Here is a 25909-nt window from a genome sequence, read left to right as displayed (position 1 = left end):
TATTCTACTTTATAGTTGTTTAGAGACAATAAGAAACTAAGTAGCTTCCTTAGAATCAAACAACAAATCATGAAATAGACATTCACTTTAGCACACTAAACTTCTGTTTAAGTGGGCCAACCATACATTTTAAAAATTTATTGACTAAATCAACCACAGGCCTCTATGAAAAAAACCTGGCTTTCGTTTTTGAAAATTTCAACAAAAATCTGTGGTAGTACACACACACACACACACATACACACACACACACACACACACACACCCCTAAATGAAGTGAATTACTAAATCATAGGAACTTAAATGGCAAAATAACTTTAACAAACTACCACAGCCAGATTCAATTATGTAGATCGCTGGTATTTAATCAGTTACAAGAAGGATTTTCAAAAAACAGGTTGTATTATATATATATCACTGAATGAATCATTAAATACACACATACTTCTTACTATATGCCTAAATTTTGGGTTAGCACCCATACTTTATTTTATTTGCTTGGTACTATGAAACTAAGTACACATAACTGTAATTCTCTTGTGTGTTCATCAAACACACTTATACTTGCCAGAAGCTATACTACATACTGGGAAAAAACAGTAAACAAGATGGAAACACTTCTTCCTGCCTGCAAGAAGTTCAGTGTCTGATGGGGAGTCAAATGAATGAAGACAATTATAATATATTATGAAGACTGCATTCTGACAGAAGTGTCATATAAACAGAAGCTAAATGAAGAATTGGTGAAGGTTCAGAGAGAAGTTGCAAAGCCTTGTAAGTGTCTCTGTTCCAGGAACAAGAGTCCAGACTGAGTATGTTTTAGGCAGAGTGAAGAGGCAAATGACCTTGAAATGCATGAGTTTAGATGTTCCCTAGGAGACAATGGGTGGTCCGTGAAATGTTCCAAGCATAGGAGTGCCATGATAATTTATACTTTAGAAAGACAATTCTGATTAGGTTGTAGAAAACTGATCACAAGGAAAGAGGACTGAAGGCAGAGAGACCACTTAGGATTCTGTTGAAGTCATCAAGAAGAGAGATGTCATAGCATTTGTAATTACTGAGAAATCAAATTGTATATATCCATATGGTAGGCAGCTTCTGAAATGGTTCCCAAATGCTTCCTGCCTCCTGGTATTCATGCCCTTGAGTAAATTTCCTCCCCATGTGTGAAGCCCGGACCTAGTTAATTGCTTCCAATGATGAAATCAGGCTACCAAGACTGTGACTTCCCTTTTGCTTCTATTCTCTATTCAATGCTTCTGGGTGTGCACAATTTGATGAAGCAAACTGCCTTTTGTCAGCTGCATTACTGAGAGGCCCATGAGGCAAGGAACTGAGGGCAGCCTCTGGATAAAAGCCAGCAAAGATGAATGGCGGCCCTCAGTCCAATAGTCCTAGAGGAACGGAATGCCCTGACGACACCTCACATGCAGCCTTGTGACAGACCTTGAGACAGAGGACTCAGCTGAGCTCTGCCATGATCCCAGAAACTGTGAGAAAATAAATGTGTGTTCATTTAAGTTGCTAAATTTGGGGATAATTCGTTATATATATCAATAGCTATAGGCAACTAACATTATCCACAACAATAAAATAAAAAGTTAAAATTCTTCCAACTTCCACAAAAATGTGAAGCTGTTTTCAAGTGTAACTGTATTCCTAGGAACCTGTGTTAAAATGGAACTGATATTTTTAAGTTATAATTTTTAATTTCTTGAGTCATCTCCTGTACAGTATCTGGAGGGCACTAAATAACAAAATTTAGCTCACTCAATCAACACACCTACAAGATGTTAAACGTTGTTTTAAAATAATGAAATGCTCATAGAAACAGAGATGAGTATTGTGGTTGCCAGAGGCAGGGGATGGGGGTAGGGGAATTGGGTGAAGATGGACAAAAGGTACAAATTTCCAGTTATAAAATAAGTTTTGGTGATGTAATGTACAGCATGGTGACTATAGTGAACGATATACTGTATTGTATATTGAAAGTTGCTAAGAGTGAATCTTAAAAGTTCCCATCACAAGGAAAAAAGTTTCTAACTATGTGAGTTGAGGGATGTTAACTAAACTTATTGTGGTAATCATTTTGCAATACATACATATATCAAATCATGTGGTACACCCTAAACTTACCCAATGTTATATGTCAATTATATTGCAATAAAACTGGAAAAAATAAAAACATAAGCAAATCAAAAACCAAAAAACAATGATATGAATGAAAATTATAATAATGATCCCAAAAAACATAGTTTAAAATTAGTGAAAACAAGATAACACCAAGATATTACTGAATAACCTATTAAAAATAAAGAATTAAATTTACTCTTACCAACAAGGACTAATTGGCCGAAGAATTACTTATATATAATGCCTCAGAAAAGCTACCAGATTTGCACGTCCCTAAATTAAATATATTTCTCTTAAACAAATTAGAGAAACCTCTTGCCCTTACTTCTTATATCACGTAAAATATATAGTCTGGAACAGGTATAACTGCCATCAATATACAATCGGACCAAAACACACCCCATTATAGTTTTATATAGCTGTGTGAAAAAATTCCACAGGATTTCAAATGTAAATAATTTCTATTTGCCAAAATAAAACTAATTTAGCTAGAACAATAATTCTAAATGAGAATGATTATCTGTGTGAATTGTAAGTGCTATCAACTAAACACCTGTTATTGTGCCTAATCCATACAATGTATATAAGCAAAAATTACTGAAATGGGGAGAGACAGTCTCACTAACTCATAGCTAAAAAGTGTTATATTAAAATAAAACAAGGTGTCTATAATGTTATAAAGCTAACCTCAAAGGAGCCCCATGAAAAACTGATTTCATTACTTTATGTACCCCATGTATATTAATATATACTTACCAAATGCCTAATGACATGAAGACCGCATTCCTTCATTCATTATTAGAAGAGACAGACCTTAAGTCATAGCAATGCTTTACAACTGATAGATTCCATTCAAAAAATGCCTTAAAAATTTTAGTCATAAAAAATATATAACCTTACTCCCTTCCAAATATACAACTTCCTAGCTTTGGTTTAAGTTCTAAAGAACTGTCTTCAGTGCCAGAATAATAGGACTACACATTTCACAAGATAATATATGTGAAACTATAACTTTAAAGAGGGATCAGTTGGGGCTTCCCTGGTGGCGCAGTGGTTGAGAGTCCGCCTGACGATGCAGGGGACACGGGTTCGTGCCCCGGTCCAGGAAGATCCCACATGCCGCGGAGCGGCTGGGCCCGTGAGCCATGGCCGCTGAGCCTGTGCGTCCGGAGCCTGTGCTCCGCAATGGGAGAGGCCACAACAGTGAGAGGCCCGCGTACCATACACACACAAAAAAAGGTATCAGTTAACTATGCAACAAAACGCACAAATTACTAAGGGCATAAAAGCCGTTGTTACAACATGGGGAAGTGATTAAGAACAAACCTGGGTTCAAACCTCAGCTTTGCCATTTACTAGCTACATAAACAAGACATAATTCTTAATTCCCATAGCCTGTTTCCTCACCTATAAAACAATAATATAGGTTATCTAGGGCTGGTGTGAGGACTAAATGAGATATGAATTTAAAATGCTTATCACAGCTCTTGGGACATAGTAAATGCTTAATATATGTGCTATTACTGCTATTATTGTTATTATTATGATTGCTATTATTATTGTTATTAGTAGTGATGGTATAGGTAGTAGTACAGTCACCATAGCATCACCAATATGTAAAGAAAGCTATTTTGAAGCCTACTCATTCAGAAGGCTGAAGATACACTGCCTCAATTTCTCTTTACAATTAGTGACTCTTATAATTAAGTAATGGCATGGACCTCTGGCTCATGAATTCTTTGTTTCCTCTTCCATAAGCCAACTGGAAATGAAAACATGAGTCATCATTAAGTTAAAACACTTAAAATGTTCATAATGAAAAAATCTTTGATAAGGTGATAATATATATATCCAAAGAATTTAGATATAATAAGAATGATGAAATTATATATGGTTTTTAGCTGGCTGCCTGAAAAAAATTAAAGCCTTCTCGGTTTGTTCCCTTACATATTAATGCTTACACTAAGAAGCATTTATATTATGTCATTAAGATGACAAATTATTTGTTAAGACACCAGGTCTCTCTGGACACTTTAGCACCATTTATAAGGAGTGTGTGCTAAGACTGACATCTCATTATTTTCAAGTCAATTCCAAGACTTCCTATATTATAAAGACAGAGATAAATTAGATTTTAACACTTTTTTGCTTTTTTTCATTGATTTACTAAATATATAAGACTGTGTTAAGCAACCAAACAGGGGTGGGTATCTTCAAAAGCAACCAGCTGATTCTAAGACTAAGAAACATAATTTAAAATATGATCCTAGAGGAAAAGTGCTTTTACATAAATATATCTTCAGACTCAGTGCCACCATAATTTTGAAGCTAGCCCAATATTTCAAGCATTGCAAAATGATCTTTATATGCATTTGAAATATTTATAACACCTCAATTTTCTGTTATTAAAGCTAAATTGCACTACAGAAATATATTATTGAAGAAGCTAAACTTTATTAGCCTTCTATGTTTATTTCTTAAATTTCCTCCAAGTAACATTAAAACCAAAGAAATTGCTTACAACTTGCACACACACTATCTTTGTTCTTCCTGAAGCCTCTAGAGAACCCTATAAATTCTAATTAGAATTAGCAGTTATAACCTACATATTTTATTATTTATTTCAAGTTTAGTTAATATTAACCATCATTACTTTAATTCTTATATAATATCACTATTATCTATAATTACTATAGATTTTTAAGGAAAATGACATTATTATTATAGCTTTGTTGTTCATATGTCCCCAAATATCATCAATTTGAATAATAAATAAAACTAGAACACATATGCAAATTCCAACAGTTACATATATGATGTACAGTCCAAAGTATCGGGTGTGTTTGGGTTTTCCATAAGATCTTACGGACAACAAACTTTTTGGCCAACCCAATACTAAGTCTTTTCCAACTGCCTCTAATATATACACATTTTGTCATTAATCCAGAGAGCATTTTGAGATCTAGTTTGTCATACAGCATCATTATGGCTTATAAGAAGACCCTAAATATTATAAGCATGAGGACACAGGATTTGGGAACTAGAAGAAACTGTAGAGATTAAAAACTCACACTGATCAGGATATCATCACATCTTGTCTAGCCTACTGGTATTGATTCACAATCAATGGTCCATCATCTACCTGTGAATTCCCATTACCTATCCTCCAAAGGCCTGCTCAATGGCTAATCATCAAATTATTGGGCCCCTAGGCTTAAAGAACAAAACCCCATTTCCTCAGTGTGAAATTCACCTCACCACCTTCACTCCAAGTTCCAGCCCAACAGGCTGTGCTTTCAACACAGCATGCACTTCACCCTCTCCATATTTTGCTAATGGTGTTCTCTGCCTAGAATGCCTTCTTTCCTTCTCCCCCTATTGAAATTTTGCTTAAATTTCAAGGCCCAGAACAAATTATACCGCCTCTGGGATCTCCATTTGCCCTAGTCAAAATTAACTGTTTCCCTTTTGTGCTCCTTTGGTTTCTTAAAAATATCTAGGCTAACATTTAATAAAAATTGACTAAGTGGAGTATACCTCTTTCTTTCTCCCTGACTAGATGAGTTCCCTGGTACAAAGACAAGACCTTATTCATTTATCTCCCTCCTATTTAGTATAAGACCTTGCACATAGTGGGTACCCAACAAATACAAATTAAATGAAATGAGAGATTCATTCTCTCCTAAGACAGAAATATTTTGGATTATTATAGGAAATTTAGAATAATTTTCTCTACAACTCCAAGAATAAGTGATTCAAATAGAAAGTATAATTTGATGGTACTTTCCCATATTAAACATTTACACATTTAAAATATTATAGGTATCAGAACTAGCCTATTTTAAAACTTCTTTCTATTTAGCAATCTGAAGCAACTATAAACTCCTAAGTGAAACGTTTTCTTGAAACACAGACCAGTAATGCTTCACAATGCATTTAGCGAGAAGAGAGACACGAGATTTCCAAACCCCTTGCAGGAGGAGGAAATTCTCAGAGGTTTTGGAACACTGGGTCTAAGAGCTTTGGAAATAGGTCTTAGAAACAAGTATGTTGCTCCTTCCAGAACACAGCTGCGTGAGTGGCAAACAGCAGCAGAATAGGGAAAAAAGTGGTGCCCTGAAGCTAGGAAAGCCAGGGCAGTGTGGTTTGAGTTGCCTGGAGCCAGAGCCTCCAGCTGATTTCTTACTGATCCTGCCACCTATTGACCAAATTATGAATCAAGGCACTGCAAGTGACAAGGAACTTCAGCTGTTAGAGTTAAGATCAATCAATACTTATCAAAACAAATGGAAGTTTGTATCATTCAAATTTGTTTTGGCTATGTTATGGAATATGCTATGATGCTTAACTGTTCCTTTAAATGTCCCTTCAGAAATAAATTTTAGTAAAAGTAATGGTACTCAAAGGTGCTCCTGACCTAATTTGGACTCAAATATTCAAAATTAGGAAAGTAGAAGAGGTAGTAGTATCACATAGAAAATTCAGAGAATCAGAGTTAAGAGGAATGGAAATGCAGAATTCTCAGTAGTGAGTACGTGAGAGCCTTTACATGACTTTGGTTTTATTTTGCTTTGATTATGTTTTAGCAGCCAAAGTAAGAATGGTTTCTACTCTAACTGACTAGCTTTGCCAAGTGCTGCTCAAAAGAGCATGGAAGTCTCTTGCTGAATTAACAGTTGTAATAAGTGTCAATAACTAAAACAAAACACACACAAACACACACACAGCATCATGTTAAATGAAAGGGAAAGGAGAACTCATATTTATTGAGTGCCTGCTATATCAAGTACCATGCTGGGTGCTTTAAATATATAACTGTATTTAATTCTCACACTTCTAGTTAAACATTAGTCTTTCTCATTTTATAGATGAGAAAATTCAGTTGCAGAGGTTACTAGTATCACAGCTGAAATACAAGAATGTATGACTTCATTTCCTCTGGGCTTTTCCCACTATACCACACTACCTTGAGAAACTCTCTAATGGATTTTATACTAACCTCCATGTTTCAAACTCCACTTTCTTCATTTGTAAAATAGAGTTTGGCTTAATCACTTCTAAGGTCCAGACAGACCCTGAAATTTTATGAAACCTATAATTCTTATGGGACTCAACACAAATACATCAATAAGTAAAAGAACAAGTGCTCAACAGGAAATGTGCAAATAACTGGAGGAAGTTGTTCACAGAAAAAGAAGTTAAAATTGCCTTTGAATAGAAGGAAAGCCACTCAACTTCACTCCTAATTTAAGGAGTAAAAATTATAACATGGATGATTTACCATTTCACCTCTGAGATAGGCAAAGTTTGTCGGGAAACAGATGTTCATATGTATTTTAGATGTAACACTATAAATGGACACAAACTCTTTGGAAGGAAATTTGGTAATATCTATCAAACTTATAAATGCAGACAGCATTTTATCCAGGAATTTCACTTCTAAAATTTATCCTACATATAGATCCTATGTGCACAAATGTATATGTAGGTACAGGTTTGCCGCAGCATTGCTTGAAATAGCAAAAGACTGGAAATAATCTAAATATCCATCAATAGGGGACAGGTTAAATAAATTCAGATAGGCTCATACCACAGAATTCCGTTCAATGTGTAAAAGGAACAAAGTAGATAAACATAAACTACTATGGAATAATATCCAAGTATATAAAGTGAAAACAGAAAGAAGTAAAAAACAAAAAATGATATATACACATATGCTTCTAGAGGCATAGACTATTTCTAGGAGGCAATGTGGGAAATCAGTAAGAGTGGTTTCTCTAGGGAAGAAGCTGTAAGTCTGCGATTGAAGGGATATGCTTACCACGCATCTTTTTATTATTGTTATTAATACCTTGATGTGTAAGCATGTTTTACTTTTTCAATTAAAAAAAGTGGTTATAATAAATAGTAATGTCTGGAGTCCTTGAAGAATCCTTTAAATGTGAAGTCTAGTAGAGCAAATAAGGGAAGCAAAAGACTTTAATGGCAGGAATTTTCTTAAATGTCAAAACTCTTCAGAATACTCTAATCACCCCAGATTTCTGTACATGTGTGAGCTTCAATCTACAAGGAACAACAAATATAGTACAAGTACCTCCAGTGCGCAAGATAAGCTAGAAGGGCTGAAAAGGAATAATTTTCACCTCTCTCTCTCCCTCTCTCTCTCTCTGAAGCTTCCAAAATTCACATTCTCACATTCTAAGGCATGTTGTGACAAATCAGACAAATGAATGGTAAAGGAGCTAATTCCAAGGGCATGGGTGTGTGGAGTATATCAATTTCTTAGTTGTAAAGATTCACTCAGGCTGAAAAAACTCCTATGCTTAAGTAAGCTATCAATTCTGTGATAATTAGTAAAATAGTAATGTTAAAATGAAATACCAAAAATTCACAAACCACAATGATTAATTATGAGATTGAGAAGTTACCTATATAGTACCAAAATTATGTGTGAAATTCATAAGTGGTTAAGGATCTAATCATAAAGAAGGTACTCAATTATCAAATCTGTAAAATATACTTATTAGGTACCAGATTTTGATATTATTCCAGACAATCTGCTTATAGAAAGAAACTATCAAATTTCCAAAAAAAACCAAATGGATTACTACAAATGTAAGACTACATAAGCACGATGGCACCAAACTTACTCAAATTACATTATTTTCTCTTACATGGTGAATCAATAGATTCATCCCCTCTGCTTCTCAGTAAAAATGACAACTTTACAATAGAGGAGTATAAGTTACATATTAAACAATAAAAATAAAACCCATATTTTCAGGTGAATAATAACATTTATGCAAAATAAATTTAACAGGAAAAAAGCTATCCTTCTTTTGCTGCTAGGTAAAATACAGTTAATATGTCAATCTAATTATGTTTGACTCTGCCCAAAAAATTATACATGTACACATTACTAGATTTTTTTGCAAAGCACTGAATTCAATATATCAGAACAAGAACTCTATATTAAAAAATAAAATATACCTTTTATCTGGGTAGCGAAATTCAGTGCCAATTTTGCAAAGAGATCTGGATTTTCAAACTTCTCCTCCTTAACTTTCAACCAGAAACAGTTCTCAGACAATTCTTTGGGTTCAATCTGAAACAAAAATAACAAAGATAAGTTTCTAAAGTATTACTTCATATTTAATTTTTCAAAGAATTCACTTTCACCAAGGTTGAATGATATTACCTTCATTCATCTACTTACTAAATCAATTTTAGGATCTATCAAAACAACACTTCTTAAGTAAACATTCATTGGGAAAGTCACAGACTTCTACTAGTGTACAGAAAAATACACAACAGCAACAGGCTATGTAGCAAATTACATTTTAAAAAATCTTCTATTGGAAGGAATCTTAAAAATAATTTAGTAAATCCCTCCCCCCAACTTACATACCTTCTTGCTCCTGGATTTTTAACAATGGGGAAACTGAGATTCAGAAAAGTAAATTCCCCATGGTTACAGAAAATAACCATAATAGCTGACACTTACATACCTCCTAAAATGTGTCAGGTACTCTTTTAAGTGATTTCACACATTAACTCATCTCATCTAATCCTCACAATAATCCTTTGAAGTAGGACCTGTTATCATCTCCATGTTAAAGATGAGGAAACCGAGCCCCAGGAAGTCTGAGTGGCTGCCCAAGCTAGTAAATGGTGAAGATGGCTTTCACACCCAGGCAGTGTAGCTCCACAGAATTGTGCTCTCAGCCAGTACACTGAAACCCAATATTAGAACTGTGCATTTTCCAGTACATATCATGATGCTTTGTGATATGTAAGTGCCATTACACTATATGCTTAATTGCTAAATTAACATATCATTACATTTACACACACAGATAACTGGGCCAGCAGCTTCTAGGTCCTACAGTTTGGTCGATTGTGCCTAACAAAAAATAACTACATTCCAAAAACATTTATACCTCATTTACTCTTATGAGCAAAGCATAAGTATATGCTTAATTTAAAAAATGATTTAACCATTATTCTGGTCAAACCAATTTAATATGTAAATACTGTCAGATATCACTGTAACTATGTTCTTGGAATAGACATTTCCCCAAATGGTGGCCTGGGTAATTGTATTTTCATTAGATTAGTTCCCAGTGAATGCGGACTGTGTCAATCTTGATAATAAGCTTTTTATAAGACATGTTATTTGATAACAATAAAGCAAAATAACATTCAAAAGAAAAATCTTTCACACATCATATAAAAAAGGTTTATGTCTCTACTGAATACTGTCAGCGATTCCACACTATCTGAAAGTTTAAAACTAAAAAAAAAACTAATAATTTTCTAAGAAAAAAATAACTAAGATAAAAAGGCCCATTAATACAAAGATTATATTTAAGAATGTTATAGCAATTAAAGTTAACATTGGTAAAAGAATCAAAATTATTTTTCATATACTATTCTCTAAAACCACTTTCACTTTGATTTTCCTTTTGTCTTCTATGTTAATTTCAAGTTGTCTGTGGAGTTTCCAATTCTCCAGCTATGAAAGATGAACATAAGACGGTGAATTCACAAGCAAAAGCAAAAGAATCAGTGGTCATGTTCTCAATTATTATATCATACTTATAAGTAGCAATACCTTCATTCACACATTAATGAGCAACTATGACTAGACAAAGCCATAAAGCTATAGTCATAGTATTACCTTTGACCAATTGATCCTCTTCATGGACACCTCAGGTTTATATATTTTTTTATGCTTCATTCCATATGGCAGATCAAGTGCTCCCGGAGGAGGAGGAGGAACTCCTCCAAGGGGAGGTGGTGGAGGAGGTCCCCCAAACAAAGGCAGTGGTGATGCTATTCCATGTACCCCAGGTAAAGGAGGTGGAGGAGGAGGGGGACCTCCTCTGGGTAGAGGTGGCGCTGGTGGAGGTGGGGGCGGGGGTGGCCCAGCACCTGGCAATGGAGGAGGTAGAGGAGGGCCTGGAATTTCTGATGAACCTGAGAGTCCATGTCTCTGAAATATAAAATAACCCAATGCTTATTTAAATGCTTACAGTAAAGTATAGTAGCAAAGAAAACTTATCAGTAGACATTTGTGGTTGGGTTGTTTAAGATTTATTTAATTTAGCAACATCTAAGGACTTAAGAATACATGAAAAAGACTTGCATAGATTTTTGATAAGCATTCTAAACCCTGGATAATGACTAACTCTGCTCATATACTAAGGCTAGGAAAGTTGGCATGCTCAAAGATTTTGTGAAACACTCCTCCAAAATAATGAAAACTTACCTTTCATTATAAGTATATGCAAAGAAGAAGTACTGTATATGGCTTGGGCCTGTTAAGACTAGTTGGTATGAATATGGGATGATTAATACAAAATAACTGATTTAACTCCCTTGGGGCCGATTAGCTTTACACAAAGAGTCTCTCTCATAGCACCAGTAACTTAGCTATCTTCTAATACCAAGAATTAATGCTAAGTAACATCCATTGCATAATAATACAGGTTTATCAATGTTTTTACATCTATTATTTCTTTTCATCCTTATTATAACCCTATAATGTAGGTTGGGTATTTTTATCTCACCGCTTATAGATGAGGAAACTGTAACTGCAAAGAGGTTCAATGACTAACCAAAGGTCGCACAGTCTGAAATATGATTAAGATTTACATGTGGTTCTTCTCATATCTAAGGCAGTCCTCTTTCCACTACAACAGACTAGCTCCTAACGAATGGGTGTCAGTTGCCTTGAGTGGAATTAATTACAGCTTGCAGTATGAGCAGATTATAACTTATTTCTCCCATCAGAAAAGAACTTCAAGCTCATTCTCTAATAATGATGGATGACAGCTGACGGAGATCACTGCATTCCATATTGTCCACTTTTTGATTATTAATCTGGACCTGTTACTTTAAACCATTACTGATGACAACGGTTTACTTTCCAAAATGAAAATGAATATAAAAGTGAGTTTGTTAATTATAAACACTCCTAAGGAATGTCCTACAAATGAACATGCATCTTCTGTAATTGAGATACAACATTAGACTAACTGAATGAAAAGTTTAAAACTATTAACATGTCTTGGTATAGTGTTATTTTTATTTGGGGAGAAACTCTTCTAATCTTTACTAAGAATTTCCTCCACAGACTAATTGAACTAAACAAACTTAGAATAATCGTTACATAATAAATAAGTGGAAGCTTATTTTTGAAACAATCAACTTAAAGGACTGACCCATTTACAAGAATGTTAAAAATTAACAATCACAGGTAAACAGCATCACAGAAATGTTTCTCCTAATATTCAGTGCACACTGTCCACAAATATTTTATTCACACATATGAATGTTTATGTGTGTATATACATATATACAACTAAAGTGTTTATACACTTAAATGACAATCCTCTCCTGGAATGCAATCCCCTCCTGAGATTAGGAAGAAGGATAGGATTAAAATATGCAAATTCTTTCTATTTTATTTTTAATGCAGCAAAACTATAGAAAACAATCTGATTTTTCCAATCTTGATTGAGATAGCAAAGAAATTGAGGAAAATTAAAATAATTTTTCTGAAAAGTTCAGTCAATTAGTAATTTACCCTATAAATTTTGTATATAAATGGATTTGTTTAATAATTTGAAAGGTAAAATATGTATCCCATATTTTGTATTAATTGACAGCAAAATGAAAGTAATACTTGTTTGTAAACATAAAATTTTGCGTCTATGAGATCATGTTTATGATATAAAACTTGTGTAACCACAAAAATGCTATTACTTTAAAATAGGACTTTTTACTCAAGTTAAATAGATATTTTACAAATTGAATAAAAGTCTCAAATGCCACCAGCCTTAAAATCAAATCATATCAGCCCTTTTCTTCCCTTCTATGAACAATTAGGAATGGAACAATTAAATGAGACCACAATAGAGTATTGAGAATTGAATACAGCAAATGGACCATTTACAATTTGACACAATTTGGGGCGCACTAGAAAGTATTGTGTGACTCTGCACTTTTCCAGATCCGTTGATAATAAATAAGCAACCTACACAATTAAATGGTAAGGCCCTGTGCTAGGTGCAGTAGGGACTTTAATAAGAGTAAGCACAGGAAGTAAAGACATTGTCCTCAAAGTGTTTATGCTGCAGGGGAAGGGATAAAGCAGGCACACAACCAAATATGATAGGAGTGGTCTACAAAAGTGATATAAAAGTTCAAAGAAATTCCCAGAGTTTTGGGTGATACTTTCCAAAGGATGTTATACTGAGCTGATCCTTAAAGGAGATGTTTCATTGGCACAGAGGAGCAAGGGAGGGCGTTTCTGAGAGAGAATAACCTAAGTCAGCATTTCTCAACTAAGTTCCATGAACAAACTCTTCTGCAGGAGATGTTAATAGGTGGTCTGAAATAAAGGGTTCTGTGGCTAAATGAGTTTGAGAAAGCTATAGGAAAAAGAGTTCGACAGGTTTCTTTAATGTAGGCCATCTCAGACCCTTTAGTATGCTAATGAAAATGATGAATCTCCAAGAGGAGAATTTCAAGCATACCAAATTTATTGGACTATGGAATGCTTTCCTCATGAAAATCCTATTAGCACCTCTGTAACTAATGTCTGGGAAATGCTGGCCGAAGGAAAAGTGTGGAGACAGTAAATTCTACATGTGAAGGGAGGAGGAAAGGTGACTTAGCTGCAACAGAGGCTGGAGTTAGGGGAGCAGAGACGAGGCTGCAAAGGGGAGATAAGGGAGCCCCAGATAGAAGGCCTTCAAATTCCCGGTAAGGAGATTTTTTCTTCAATCCTGAATGCAACAGGCAACCATTGAACATATTAAAGCCTGGAGTGACAATAATCAGGGCAGTGTTTTATGAAGATTAATTTGCAACTGACATAAAGCATGAATCTGAAGAGGAAGAGACTATAGGCATGGCAGAAAGTTCGGAAACTATTGTAATATTCCAGGCAGGATGGAATGAGAGAGTGGCCCTGGGGGGTTCAGGGTTTTGATGCAAAGCGAAAAAAAGAGAAAGAACTGACATAATACATTGACCAACTTAATAATCCGTCAGGAGGCAGGGCGGGGAAAAGGCCAGGGCAACTCCAGCTTCACAATAAAAAAAAAAATTGGTGGTAAAATTTAAACAAATAAGAATGGAGACCAAGCTGGTTTGAGGACAGAGAAGTGACCACAAATAATAGGTTTGATTTCAACATGCAGCAGGACCTGCCCACGTGGAGATCTAATCAAGAGCTGGAAATAGACGACAAACCCAGGGGACTTGACACCTACTAAACGGTGATATTTGAATTTATGATATTGGATGGGATATTAGTGCAAGGACATACAGAGAAAAAAGAGCAGAGGACAGAACACTGGGGAATGTCATCATTTGGAGGATGAAAAACAAAGAGAAACTGAGTTCTCAGATATGTAGAAAACGAAGTCAGATGACACAAAAAAGAGAGATTGAGTGAAAAGAAATTATCAAATATTACAGATAAGTGAAAGAGGCTAAGGGTAGGAAAAGGCCACTGCATTGGGTAATGTGGAGTTCACTGTTGACTTCTGAAGTCACTTTTCAGTAGATTGACAGAAACAGACCTAGTCAATCAACAAACACCCTACTGGGTATCTATGAGGCTAAGAACTAATCTTATGTTTCTTTATATTCATTTAAAAAATATGTTGTGGGGCTTCCCTGGTGGCGCAGTGATTGGGAGTCCGCCTGCCGTGCAGGGGACGCGGGTTCGTGCCCCGGTCTGGGAGGATCCCACATGCCGCGGAGCGGCTGGGCCCGTGGGCCCGTGGGCCATGGCCGCTGAGCCTGCTCGTCCGGAGCCTGTCCTCCGCAACGCGAGAGGCCACAATAGCGGGAGGCCACAACAGTGAGAGGCCCATGTACCGCAAAAAAAAAAAAAAAAAAAAAATATGTTGTGTTGAGAGTATGTAATCAGCTCTAAAATTCAGACACCATAATTAAGATTTTAAGTGTATATGGGGGGTTTTCATCATAGGGAATGTAGGTGGAAATATAAAGTTTACAGATTTTGAAATTATGGTAGTCAAGATATAAAGAGATCTCAAAAAGCTTTAATGAACATTTCCACATTTCTTTTGAAAGAAAATACTATGCATCTAATTTTTCAAATCATTATGAAAATTTCATCTCAAGAAAGAGTTTTGCTTGTGTAATACATTCCATTAAAAATATTCAGGGCACTTTATGCAATGAATGCCATATTTTTATCCAAACATTAAAATGATTTATTGTCCTGGAAAATCAAATCTGTAGTTATTTCAAGTAAAATGGGAAACTACCAGAAAGTCTGCTTCTGGTCACATTTTTTCCTTCACCTAACAAGATAGTTTTCTACCTTCGAACTCAATGTGACAGGACACAAAGTCTGTATCTTGCTTTATTACCTGGGTTCGAAGTTGTTGGATTTCTGTTTCAAGCTCTTTGATTTTTTCTTCTCTTTTTTGAAGCTCAGCTTGAGCTTCCTGTCGAGCTGTGAATTCTTCATCGAACTGCAATGATCACCACCATAAATGTACACTTAATAATACAGTTTTGAGAAAGCTTTAAACAACAATATGCATTAAATAAGTGGAGTGTCTTTTGCTTCTTAAATTTCCCAGGCCACTCAGAAAATCAGAGCTCTTGATTATTTTATGGCAATTGAGCACCTCCGTGGGGATGGGGTGGTAGTAAAGAAGAACTATGTCCCCAGCCCAAGGTAAAAAAAAACATTTTCACTTCTGAAAAAAACATACTAAACAAAATTTTAAAAGGGTGGACTAAGAAGGCTCTCTTCATATATAATGGACATTTTTGTGTTTTGTTATTGAAAGTTAGGTTTTAGAATTAATCATGTTTTTTTTAATGTTTCATCCCATACTTTTAAGTTTATTTAATTAGAAAATGAAACCTAAAAATTAGGAATCAAGCAGTTCAACTCTTTAAAATTATATTTAATCTTGAAAAGAGACTGTACTTTTAGAACGCTCAAACGGACATACATTAATACAAATCAGACTATTTTTATTATAATCTTAATTGTCTAGCATTCAAAAAGTGATGCTCCACAAAATCTGACAGTAGAATGATATATGCTCTAATGGCATTCTCATTCAGCTGGTTAACCAAAACACTTGTATAAAATGTCATAAGAGGGAAAATGAGAGGTTAAATTACAGTGTGCTAAGCCAAAGAGAACATCAGAATGGTGACTATCCATTTACTGCATCGTGCCCAGCACTTACCTCAGTCAGGTGAATACCGCTCATGTCCAGCTATAGAACATTTGCCCTTTATTGTCACTGTCACTTCAAGTTATTTTAGAAGTCTATACATTATTCCAACAATGTTATTTATGTTTTTAAAAGTGATATATCTTACTGCCAAAAACTGCCTTTAGAGTTTGTGGAACAAGGAAAAAGTGTGGTTACTGTTAATAAATATTCCTCCTCATAGTAGACTTGACCTTTGGAAATTATAAAATGCCATTCAGATCCAGTCTGAAGAAAGAGTGGGTAAGCAAAGTGGATAACAGTGTTTGAGTCAAACCTGCAATACTACTTAATTAATTCTTTTATTCATCTCTACTTGAGTCCTGGGAAAATGTCCCACAGAGGATGGTCCAAATCGTTTCTAATCTTTACATTTCAAACTTACCCTGATCCTTCAGTATCAGCAAATGACCTTGTTTCCTAGGTCACTGAGAAGATGGAGCTTTTTTGACTTCACTAGTATCCATGTTAAGATTGATCTGATTCTGCGACTTCCCTGGTGGCACAGTGGTTAAGACCCTGTGCTCCCAATGCAGGGGGCCTGGATTCGATCCCTGGTCAGGTAACTAGATCCCACATGCATGTCACAACTAAGAGTTCGCATGTCACAACCAAGGAGCCCATGAGCCGCAATTAAGGAGCCTGCCTGCTGCAACAAAGAAGTCCCCCTGCCACAACTAAGGAGCCCACCTACTGCAACTAAGACCCAGAGCAACCAAATAAATAAATAAATATTTTTTTAAAAATTGATCTGATTCTATACTCCCAGCCTCCTTGCCAGTGTTATCTTCTCCTGTGTGCTTCTCAAGCATGCTGTCCACACAAGCACACTACAATTTTGCTCTACAAATGGTTTATTAGTACACTTGCGGAGAGGCACACAAGGCTTCTGCTTGTAATTTCAAATGATCTTAATCTGTAAACCCATAGAGTAGGAATCAGAGAAGCCTGAGATATGTGAGCTGGAAGACTTCTTACAAGTCCACTAACCTTATTCTCTCCTTTCAAGGATGAAAAAATTAAGATCCAAGGAGAGTAAGTGGCTTAAAGTCACAGCTAATTAGCAGAAACACTGAGATCAGATCTTACAACTACCGCTTCTCATTCTAGCTGTCCCCGTTCATTTTTCTGTTTTTTCATTTTTTTTTTACTACTTTATACTGCCTCTTAGAATCACCCAGAATAAGAGAAGGTACGCAGATAACCACTAGGAGACCATACATGTTTTCATTCTAAATGTTGGTGAGGAGACTAAAGCATCAAATACTGAAACTTCTTTTTTATTATTTCAGGACTCCTTTTCCAATAATAGATGCTTACAGAAATTTTTACCAGATAGATCATCACAATTTGCTCCAGTCTTGTGGTATCTAATCACAGTGCCAGAGAAAAAGAGATCCTAAGATTTTCAAAGGGAATTTTAAATGTGCTACTTAAAACAAGAACATTAGAAATATAAAGGTCTACTAATTGAAGTGTACAGTTTCTTTCACCAATAAAAATGACGGCTTCACACAAACATTTTGTGCTCAAGCTCTTAAAATCTATTCTAGTAACTGAAAGAGCAAAAACATTTCTTCAGATGCCCTGAAGTAACTTCAGTAATACTCTATAATTTCTAGAGTGATAGCAAAAGTGATTATCTAATCTCCAAGGTAAGTCATAACTTTGAAGAGACAGCAATATGTAAGCACTTTATCTTGCTGCCAAAAGACTCAAAACTGTAGAGCTTTTAGACTTGGGCTTCAATCCTTCTCCTTCCACCAAGAGGAGAGAAATACTATACTAATGCTTTATAGGGTCTAAAACTAAACAATGCAACTTCCGGTAGAAGCTCATAAAATTATAGCTATGCTTTCATGAAATAAGGAAAAGACCATCTGAGATCTAAATAAAATTCAGATATTCATAAAGGTGGCATTTACATAAAGCATTACACAAAGAAAGGGGAACCTCAAATTCCACCAAGACTACATACATGGAGTAGCAGCATCACTTTAAAAATGGTAATTACAAAATTCAAAGAAGATAAGTCTAAGCAGAGAGAGACAAAGAGAAAGAAAATATTGGATCATTCTGTTTCTATCAATAGCACTGATTTAAAGAACATAACAGATAAGACTAGCTAAACATCTCCACAGTTCTCCAAGGAGCTAACTACTGTTAAGTGACAGCTGCAGGAAAGCAATGGGGGAATGTGTTTTGGTTGACCATTTCAAACTATATGCTTCCAGCAACCTAATTTTATTTCATTTATCACTTTAGTAGAATATGGTTAGTGTTTTTCTTCCATAATAGATTAAAGGTGATGAGCAGGGAACAGTAGCAACTTTATCTTATTGGGAAAGAAATCAATATTCTGTGGTGGTGTCTGAATCCAGAAACATAAAGAACTATATAACTAAAACAACATTTATAAGACCTCACATAAGGAAACAAGGTAGAATATGTATTGTGATTACATTTTACATTTCATAATTACGGCTAATATTTGATAAGTCTTACCTTCTTTGAAAATTCTGCTGCTTTTTGTTCACTTTCTTCAACTTTTGCCTTGTTCACACAAGAATCTATTAAGATTGATGAAAAATGATTAGAAATTACTGCATTGGATCACTAGGCAAATGACGGCTACCAGCCTATAATTCTACTATGTAAACTATCATTTTTATGTCAATTGCTGTTAGAGGGAAATTGACCTATACTGCATGTAAAACATAAACTACCAGGTTTCTTTTGTATACTAACTGAATTCAATGATGGTATCGTTGAGGCATAAAACCAAGCATCCAAGAATATATTTGACTCAATCATCATCATTTTAAAGGTATTCCATTATTTACCAACTTTAACAATCATAAAACTCTTTAAAATTTTTTTGTAGTTTATTATGGGAGGAGAACTGCCAAAGAATCTATGCTATGCTTAAGATTATTAAAGATCTGGGACTTCCCTGGTGGTCCAGTGGTAAAGAATCCGCCTTACAAAGCAGAGGACTCGGGTCCAATCCCTCATCAGGGAACTAAGATCCCACATGCTGCAGGGCAACTAAGCCCGTGCACCACAACTACTGAGCTCCTGCGCCTCAGCTAGAGCCCGCGTGCTGCAAACGACAGAGCCCACGTGCTCTGGAACCCGTGCGCCACAACTAAAGAGCCAACGCACCTTGGAGTCTGCACATCACAACGAGAGAAAAGAAAACCTGCACGCCACAACTCGAGAGAAGCCCACGCGATGCAGCGAAGAGCCCGCGCCACAACGAAGAGCTTGTGCCATAACAAAAGATCCCACATGCCTCAACGAAGATCCCGCATGCCACAACAAAGACCCGATGCAGCCAAAAATTTTTTAAAATAAAATAATTTTTTAAAAAAATCAACAAGCTCATCTTAAAATATCATATTAAAAAAAGATTATTAAGGGTCAAAATGGCCCTTAAATAAGGCTACAGGGGAAGATACAATAACATTCAATAATTCAGGTTTCCTAAAGAAAGATTTCACTTGAACAACTTCTGAACAGGGGCAGAATATAGTATTACGTAAATAAGAAAACAAACTTCTCAGGTCTAATCAAACACTCCAAAATATAAATAAGTGAAGCACCTCTTTTGGGAAATATTCTCAATACTGTATACAGAGTTTATTCTGTATACCTATACGTAGCCATCCTATACCTATTTATTTACCTAAAAGAAATGAAAGCATATGTTTATAACCAGAATTGTATGTGAATGCTCATAGCAGCTTTTTTTTTCATTTTAACATCTTTATTGGAGTATAATTGCTTCACAATGGTACATTAGTTTCAGCTTCACAACAAAATGAATCAGTTATATATATACATATGTTCCCATATCTCTTCCCGCTTGCGTCTCCCTCCCTCCCACCCTCCCTATCCCACCCCTCCAGGCTGTCACAAAGCACAGAGCTGATCTCCCTGTGCTACGCGGCTGCTTCCCACTAGCTATCTACCTTACGTTTGGTAGTGTATATATGTCCATGCCTCTCTCTCGCTTTGTCACCATTTACCCTTCCCCCTCCCCATAGCCTCAAGTCCATTCTCTAGTAAGTCTGTGTCTTTATTCCTGTTTCACCCCTAGGTTTTTCATGACATTTTTTTTCTTAAATTCCATATATATGTGTTAGCATATGGTATTTGTCTCTCTCTTTCTGACTTACTTCACTCTGTATGACAGACTCTAGGTCTATCCACCTCATTACAAATAGCTCAATTTCATTTCTTTTTATGGCTGAGTAATATTCCATTGTATATATGTGCCACATCTTCTTTATCCATTCATCTGATGATGGACACTTAGGTTGTTTCCATCTCTGGGCTATTGTAAATAGAGCTGCAATGAACATTTTGGTACATGACTCTTTTTGAATTATGGTTTTCTCAGGGTATATGCCCAGTAGTGGGATTGCTGGGTCATATGGTAGTTCTATTTGTAGTTTTTTAATGAACCTCCATACCGTTCTCCACAGTGGCTGTATCAATTTACATTCCCACCAACAGTGCAAGAGTGTTCCCTTTTCTCCACACCCTCTCCAGCATATACTGTTTCTAGATTTTTTGATGATGGCCATTCTGACTGGTGTGAGATGATATCTCATTGTAGTTTTGATTTGCATTTCTCTAATGATTAGGGATGTTGAGCATTCTTTCATGTGTTTGTTGGCACTCTGTATATCTTCTTTGGAGAAATGTCTATTTAGGTCTTCTGCCCATTTTTGGATTGGGTTGTTTGTTTTTTTGTTATTAAGCTGCATGAGCTGCTTATAAATTTTGGAGATTAATCCTTTGTCAGTTGCTTCATTTGCAAATATTTTCTCCCATTCTGAGGGTTGTCTTTTGGTCTTCTTTATGGTTTCCTTTGCTGCGCAAAAGCTTTTAAGTTGCAGCTTTATTTATAATAGCTAAAACCAAGAAATAATCCAAATGTCCATCAACAAGTAAATATATAAACAGGTTGTGCTACATCGATATACCGTAAAAGTACTCAGTTATGAAAACAAATGATACATGCCACTACCACAACACAAATGAACCTCAAAATAATTATGCTGAATGAAAAAAGCCAGCAAAGAAAGGACATGCTGTATGTTTCCATTTACATAAAATTTTAGAAAATAAAACTAGTCTATACCAAGAGAAGATCAGTGATTGTCTCACGATGGGGAGAAGGGGGAAGCATGGGAAGAAAACAAAAAATGAGAATGCAGAAATTTTAGGGGGTGACAGAGATGCTTATTATCTTTAATTTTAATTATTTTCTTATACAGCAGGTGCTTATCAGTTATCCATTTTATACATATTAGTGTATACATGTCAATCCCAATCTCCCAATTCATAACACCAATACACCCCCGCCAAACTTTCCCCAGCTGTTGTCCATACGTTTGTCCTCTACATCTGTGTCTCAATTTCTGCCATGCAAACCAGTTTGTGTGTACCATTTTTCTATGTTCCACATATATGCGTTAATATATGATATTTGTTTTTCTCTTTCTGACTTACTTCACTCTGTATGACAGCCTCTAGATCCATCCACGTCTCTACAAATGAGCCAATTTCATTTGTTTTTATGGCCAAGTAATATTTCATTGTATATATACATATACCACATTTCTTTATCCTTTCGTCAATGGGCATTTAGGTTGCTTCCATGACCTGGCTATTGTAAATAGGGCTTAAGGGAACATTGCAGTGCATGTGTATTTTTGAATAATGGTTTTCTCTGGGTATATGCCCAGTAGTGGCATCTCCGGGTCATATGGTAATTCTATTTTTAGTTTTTTAAGGAACCTCCATACTGTTCTCCATAGTGGCTGTATCAATTTACATTCCCACCAACACTGCAAGAAGGTTCCCTTTTCTCCACACCCTCTCCAGCATTTGTTGTTTGTAGATTTTCTGATGATGCCCATTCTAACTAGTGTGAGGTGACACCTCATTGTAGTTTTGATTTGCATTTCTCTAATAGTGATGTTGAGCAGCTTTTCATGTGGTTCTTGGCCATCTGTACACCTCCTTTGGAGAAATGAGTATTTAAGTCTTCTGCCCATTTTTTGATTGCCTGTTTGTTTTTTTAATATTGAGCTGCATGAACTGTATATATATCTTGGAGATTACTCCGATGTCCACTGATTTGTTTGCAAATATTTTCTCGCACTCTGAGGGTTGACTTTTCATCTTGTCTGTAGTTTCTATTGTTTTGCAAAAGCTTTTAAGTTTCATTAGGTCCCATTTGTTTATTTTTCTTTTTATTTCCATTACTCTAGGAAGTGGATCAAAAAAGATCTTGCTGTGATTTATCTGAAAGAGTGTTCTGCCTATGTTTTCCTCTAAGAGTTTGATAGTGTCTGGCTTTACATTTAGGTCTTTAATCCATTTTAAGTGTATTTTTGTGTATGGTGTTATGGAGTGTTCTAATTTCATTCTTTTACATGTAACTGTCCAGTTTTCCCAGCACCATTTACTGAAGAGACTGTTTTCTCCATTGTATATCCTCGTCTCCTTTGTCATAGATCAGCAGACCATAGGTGCGTGGGTTTTTCTCTGGGCTTTCTATCCTCTTCCATTGATCTATATTAGTGTTTTTTTGCCAGTACCATAATCTCTTGATTACTGTAGCTTTGTAGTATAGTCAGTCTGAAGTCAGGGAGTCTGATTCCTCCAGCTCCGTTATTTTCCCTCAACACTGCTTTGGCTATTTGGGGTCCTTTGTGTCTCCATACAAATTTTAAGATTTTTTCTTCTAGTTCTGTAAAAAATGCCATTGGTGATTTGATAGGGATTGCACTGACTCTGTACATTGCTTTGCGTAGTACAGTCATTTTCACAATATTGATTCTTCTAATCCAAGAACATGGTATATCTCTCCATCTGTTGATATCATTTCAATATCCTTCATCAGTGCCTTATAGTTTTCTGCATACAGGTCTTTTGTCTCCCTAAGTAGGTTTATTCCTAGGTATTTTATTCTTTTTGTTGCAATGGGAAATGGGAGTATATCCTTAAATTCTCTTTCAGATTTTTCATCATTAGTGTATAGGAATGCAAGACATCTCTGTGCATTAATTTTGTATCCTGCAACTTTACCAAATTCATTGATTAGCTCTAGTAGTTTTCTGGCGGCATCTTTAGGATTCTCTATGTACAGTATCAGGTCATCTGCAAACAGTGACAGTTTTACTTCTTCTTTTCCAATTTGTCTTCCTTTTATTTCTTTTTTTCTCTGATTACCATGGCTAGGACTTCCAAAACTATGTTGCATAATAGTGGCAAGAGTGGACATCCTTGTCTTTTCCTGATCTTAGAGGAAATGCTTTCAGTTTTTCACCATTGAGAATGATATTAGCTGTGGGTTTGTCATATATGGCCTTTATTATGTTGAGGTAGGTTCCCTCTACACCCACTTTCTGGAGAGTTTTTATCAAAAATGGGTGTTGAATTTTGTGAAAAGCATTTTCTGCATCTACTGAGATGATTATATGGTTTTTATTCTTCAATTTGTTAATATGGTGTATCACATTGATTGATCTGCGTATATTGAAGAATCCTTGCATCCCTGGGATAAATCCCACTTGATCATGCTGTATAATCCTTTTAAAGTCTTGTTGGATTTTGTTTGCTAGCATTTTGTTGAGGATTTTAGCATCTATATTCATCAGTGACATTGGCCTGTAATTTTCTTTATTTGTAGTGTTTTTGTCTGGTTTTGGTATCAGGGTGATGGTGGCCTTGTAGAATGAGTTTGGGAGTGTTCCTTCCTCTGCAAATTTTTGGAGGAGTTTGAGAAGGATGGGTGTTAGCTCTTCTCTAAATGTTTGATAGAATTCACCTGTGAAGCCATCTGGTCCTGGACTTTTGTTTGTTGGAAGATTTTAAATCACAGTTTCAATTTCATTACTTGTGATTGGTCTGTTCATATTTTCTATTTCTTACTGGTTCAGTCTTGGAAAGTTATACCTTTCTAAGAATTTGTCCATTTCTTCCAGATTGTCCATTTTATAGGAATAAAGTTGCTTGTAGTAGTCTCTTAGGATGCTCTGTATTTCTGTGGTGTCTGTTGTAACTTCCCCTTTTTCATTTTTAATTTTATTGATTTGAGTCCTCTCCCTCTTTTTCTTGATAAGTCTGGCTAATGCTTTATGAATTTTGTTTATCTTCTCAAAGAACCAGCTTTTAGTTTTATTGATCTTTGCTATTGTTTTCTTTGTTTCTGTTTCATTTATTTCTGCTCTGATCTTTATGATTTCTTTCCTTCTACTAACTTTGGGTTTTCTTTGTTCTTCTTTCTCTAGTTCCTTTAGGTGTAAGGTTAGATTGTTTACTTGAGATTTTACTTGTTTCTTATGGTAGGCTTGTATTGCTATAAACTTCCCTCGTATAACTGATTTTGCTGCATCCCATAGGTTTTGGAGCATCGTATTTTGGTTGTCATTTGTTTCTAGGTATTGTTTGATTTCCCCTTTAATTTCTTCAGTGAACTCTTCGTTATTTATCCTCCATGTGTTTGTGTTTTTGACGTTTTTTTCCCTGTGACTGATTTCTAGTCTCATAGCGTTGTGGTCAGAAAAGATGCTTGATATGATTTCAATTTTCTTAAATTTACTAAGGCATGATTTGTGACCCAAGATGTGATCTATCCTGGAAAATGTTCCATGCGCACTTGAGAAGACAGTGTAACCTGCTGTTTTTGGCTGGAATTTCTTATAAATATTAATTAAATCTATCTGGTCTACTGTGTAATTTAAAACTTGTGTTTCCTTATTAATTTTCTGTTTGGATGATCTGTCCATTGGTGTGAGGTGTTAAAGTCCCCCACAATTCTGCTGTAACTGTCGATTTCCTCTTTTATAGCTGTTAGCAGTTGCCTTATGCATTGAGATGTTCCCATGTTGGGTGCATATATATTTATAATTGTTATAACTTCTTCTTGGATTGATCCCTTGATTATTATGTAGTGTCCTTCCTTGTTTCTTTTAACATTCTTTAAAGTCTATTTTATCTGATATGTGTATTGCTACTCCAGCTTTCTTTTGATTTCCATTTGCATGGAATATCTGTTTCCATCCCCTCACTTTCAGTCTGTATGTGCCCCTAGGTCTGCAGTGGGTCTCCTGTAGACAGCATACATATGGGTCTTGTGTTTGTATCCATTCAGTGAGCCTGAGCCTGAGCCTGGTTGGAGCATTTAATCCATTCATGTTTAAGGTAATTATCGATATGTATGTTCCTATTACCATTTTCTTAATTGTTTCAGGCTTGTTTTTGTAGGTCCTTTTCTTCTCTTGTTTCCCACTTAGAGAAGTTCCTTTAGTATTTGTTGTAGAGATAGTTTGGTGGTGCTGAATTCGCTTAGCTTTTGCTTATCTGTATAGCTTTTGATTTCTCCGTCGAATCTGAATGAGATCCTTGCTGCTTAGAGTAATCTTGGTTGTAGGCCTTCCCTTTCATCACTTTCAATATGTCATGCT

General features: G+C 35.6%; 1 protein-coding gene across 1 annotated transcript in view; it reads right to left on the bottom strand.

The window, feature by feature from the left end:
• The window catches only part of DIAPH2 (diaphanous related formin 2), a 741115-nt gene that overhangs the window by 431266 nt on the left and 283940 nt on the right, over positions 1 to 25909 (bottom strand). Inside the window, exons 15-18 of the mRNA XM_065900213.1 lie at positions 18927 to 18991; positions 15555 to 15659; positions 10817 to 11131; positions 9127 to 9241 (exon numbers count right to left, since the gene is read on the bottom strand). Of these exons, the coding sequence (XP_065756285.1) occupies positions 9127 to 9241; positions 10817 to 11131; positions 15555 to 15659; positions 18927 to 18991 (600 nt within the window). The remainder of the gene's footprint in view (positions 1 to 9126; positions 9242 to 10816; positions 11132 to 15554; positions 15660 to 18926; positions 18992 to 25909) is intronic.

Source organism: Phocoena phocoena, chromosome X, assembly GCF_963924675.1.
Source record: "Phocoena phocoena chromosome X, mPhoPho1.1, whole genome shotgun sequence".
NCBI lineage: Eukaryota > Metazoa > Chordata > Mammalia > Artiodactyla > Phocoenidae > Phocoena > Phocoena phocoena.
The sequence above is the reverse complement of the archived record's forward strand: the minus strand, read 5'-3'. Positions and strand labels throughout refer to the sequence as shown.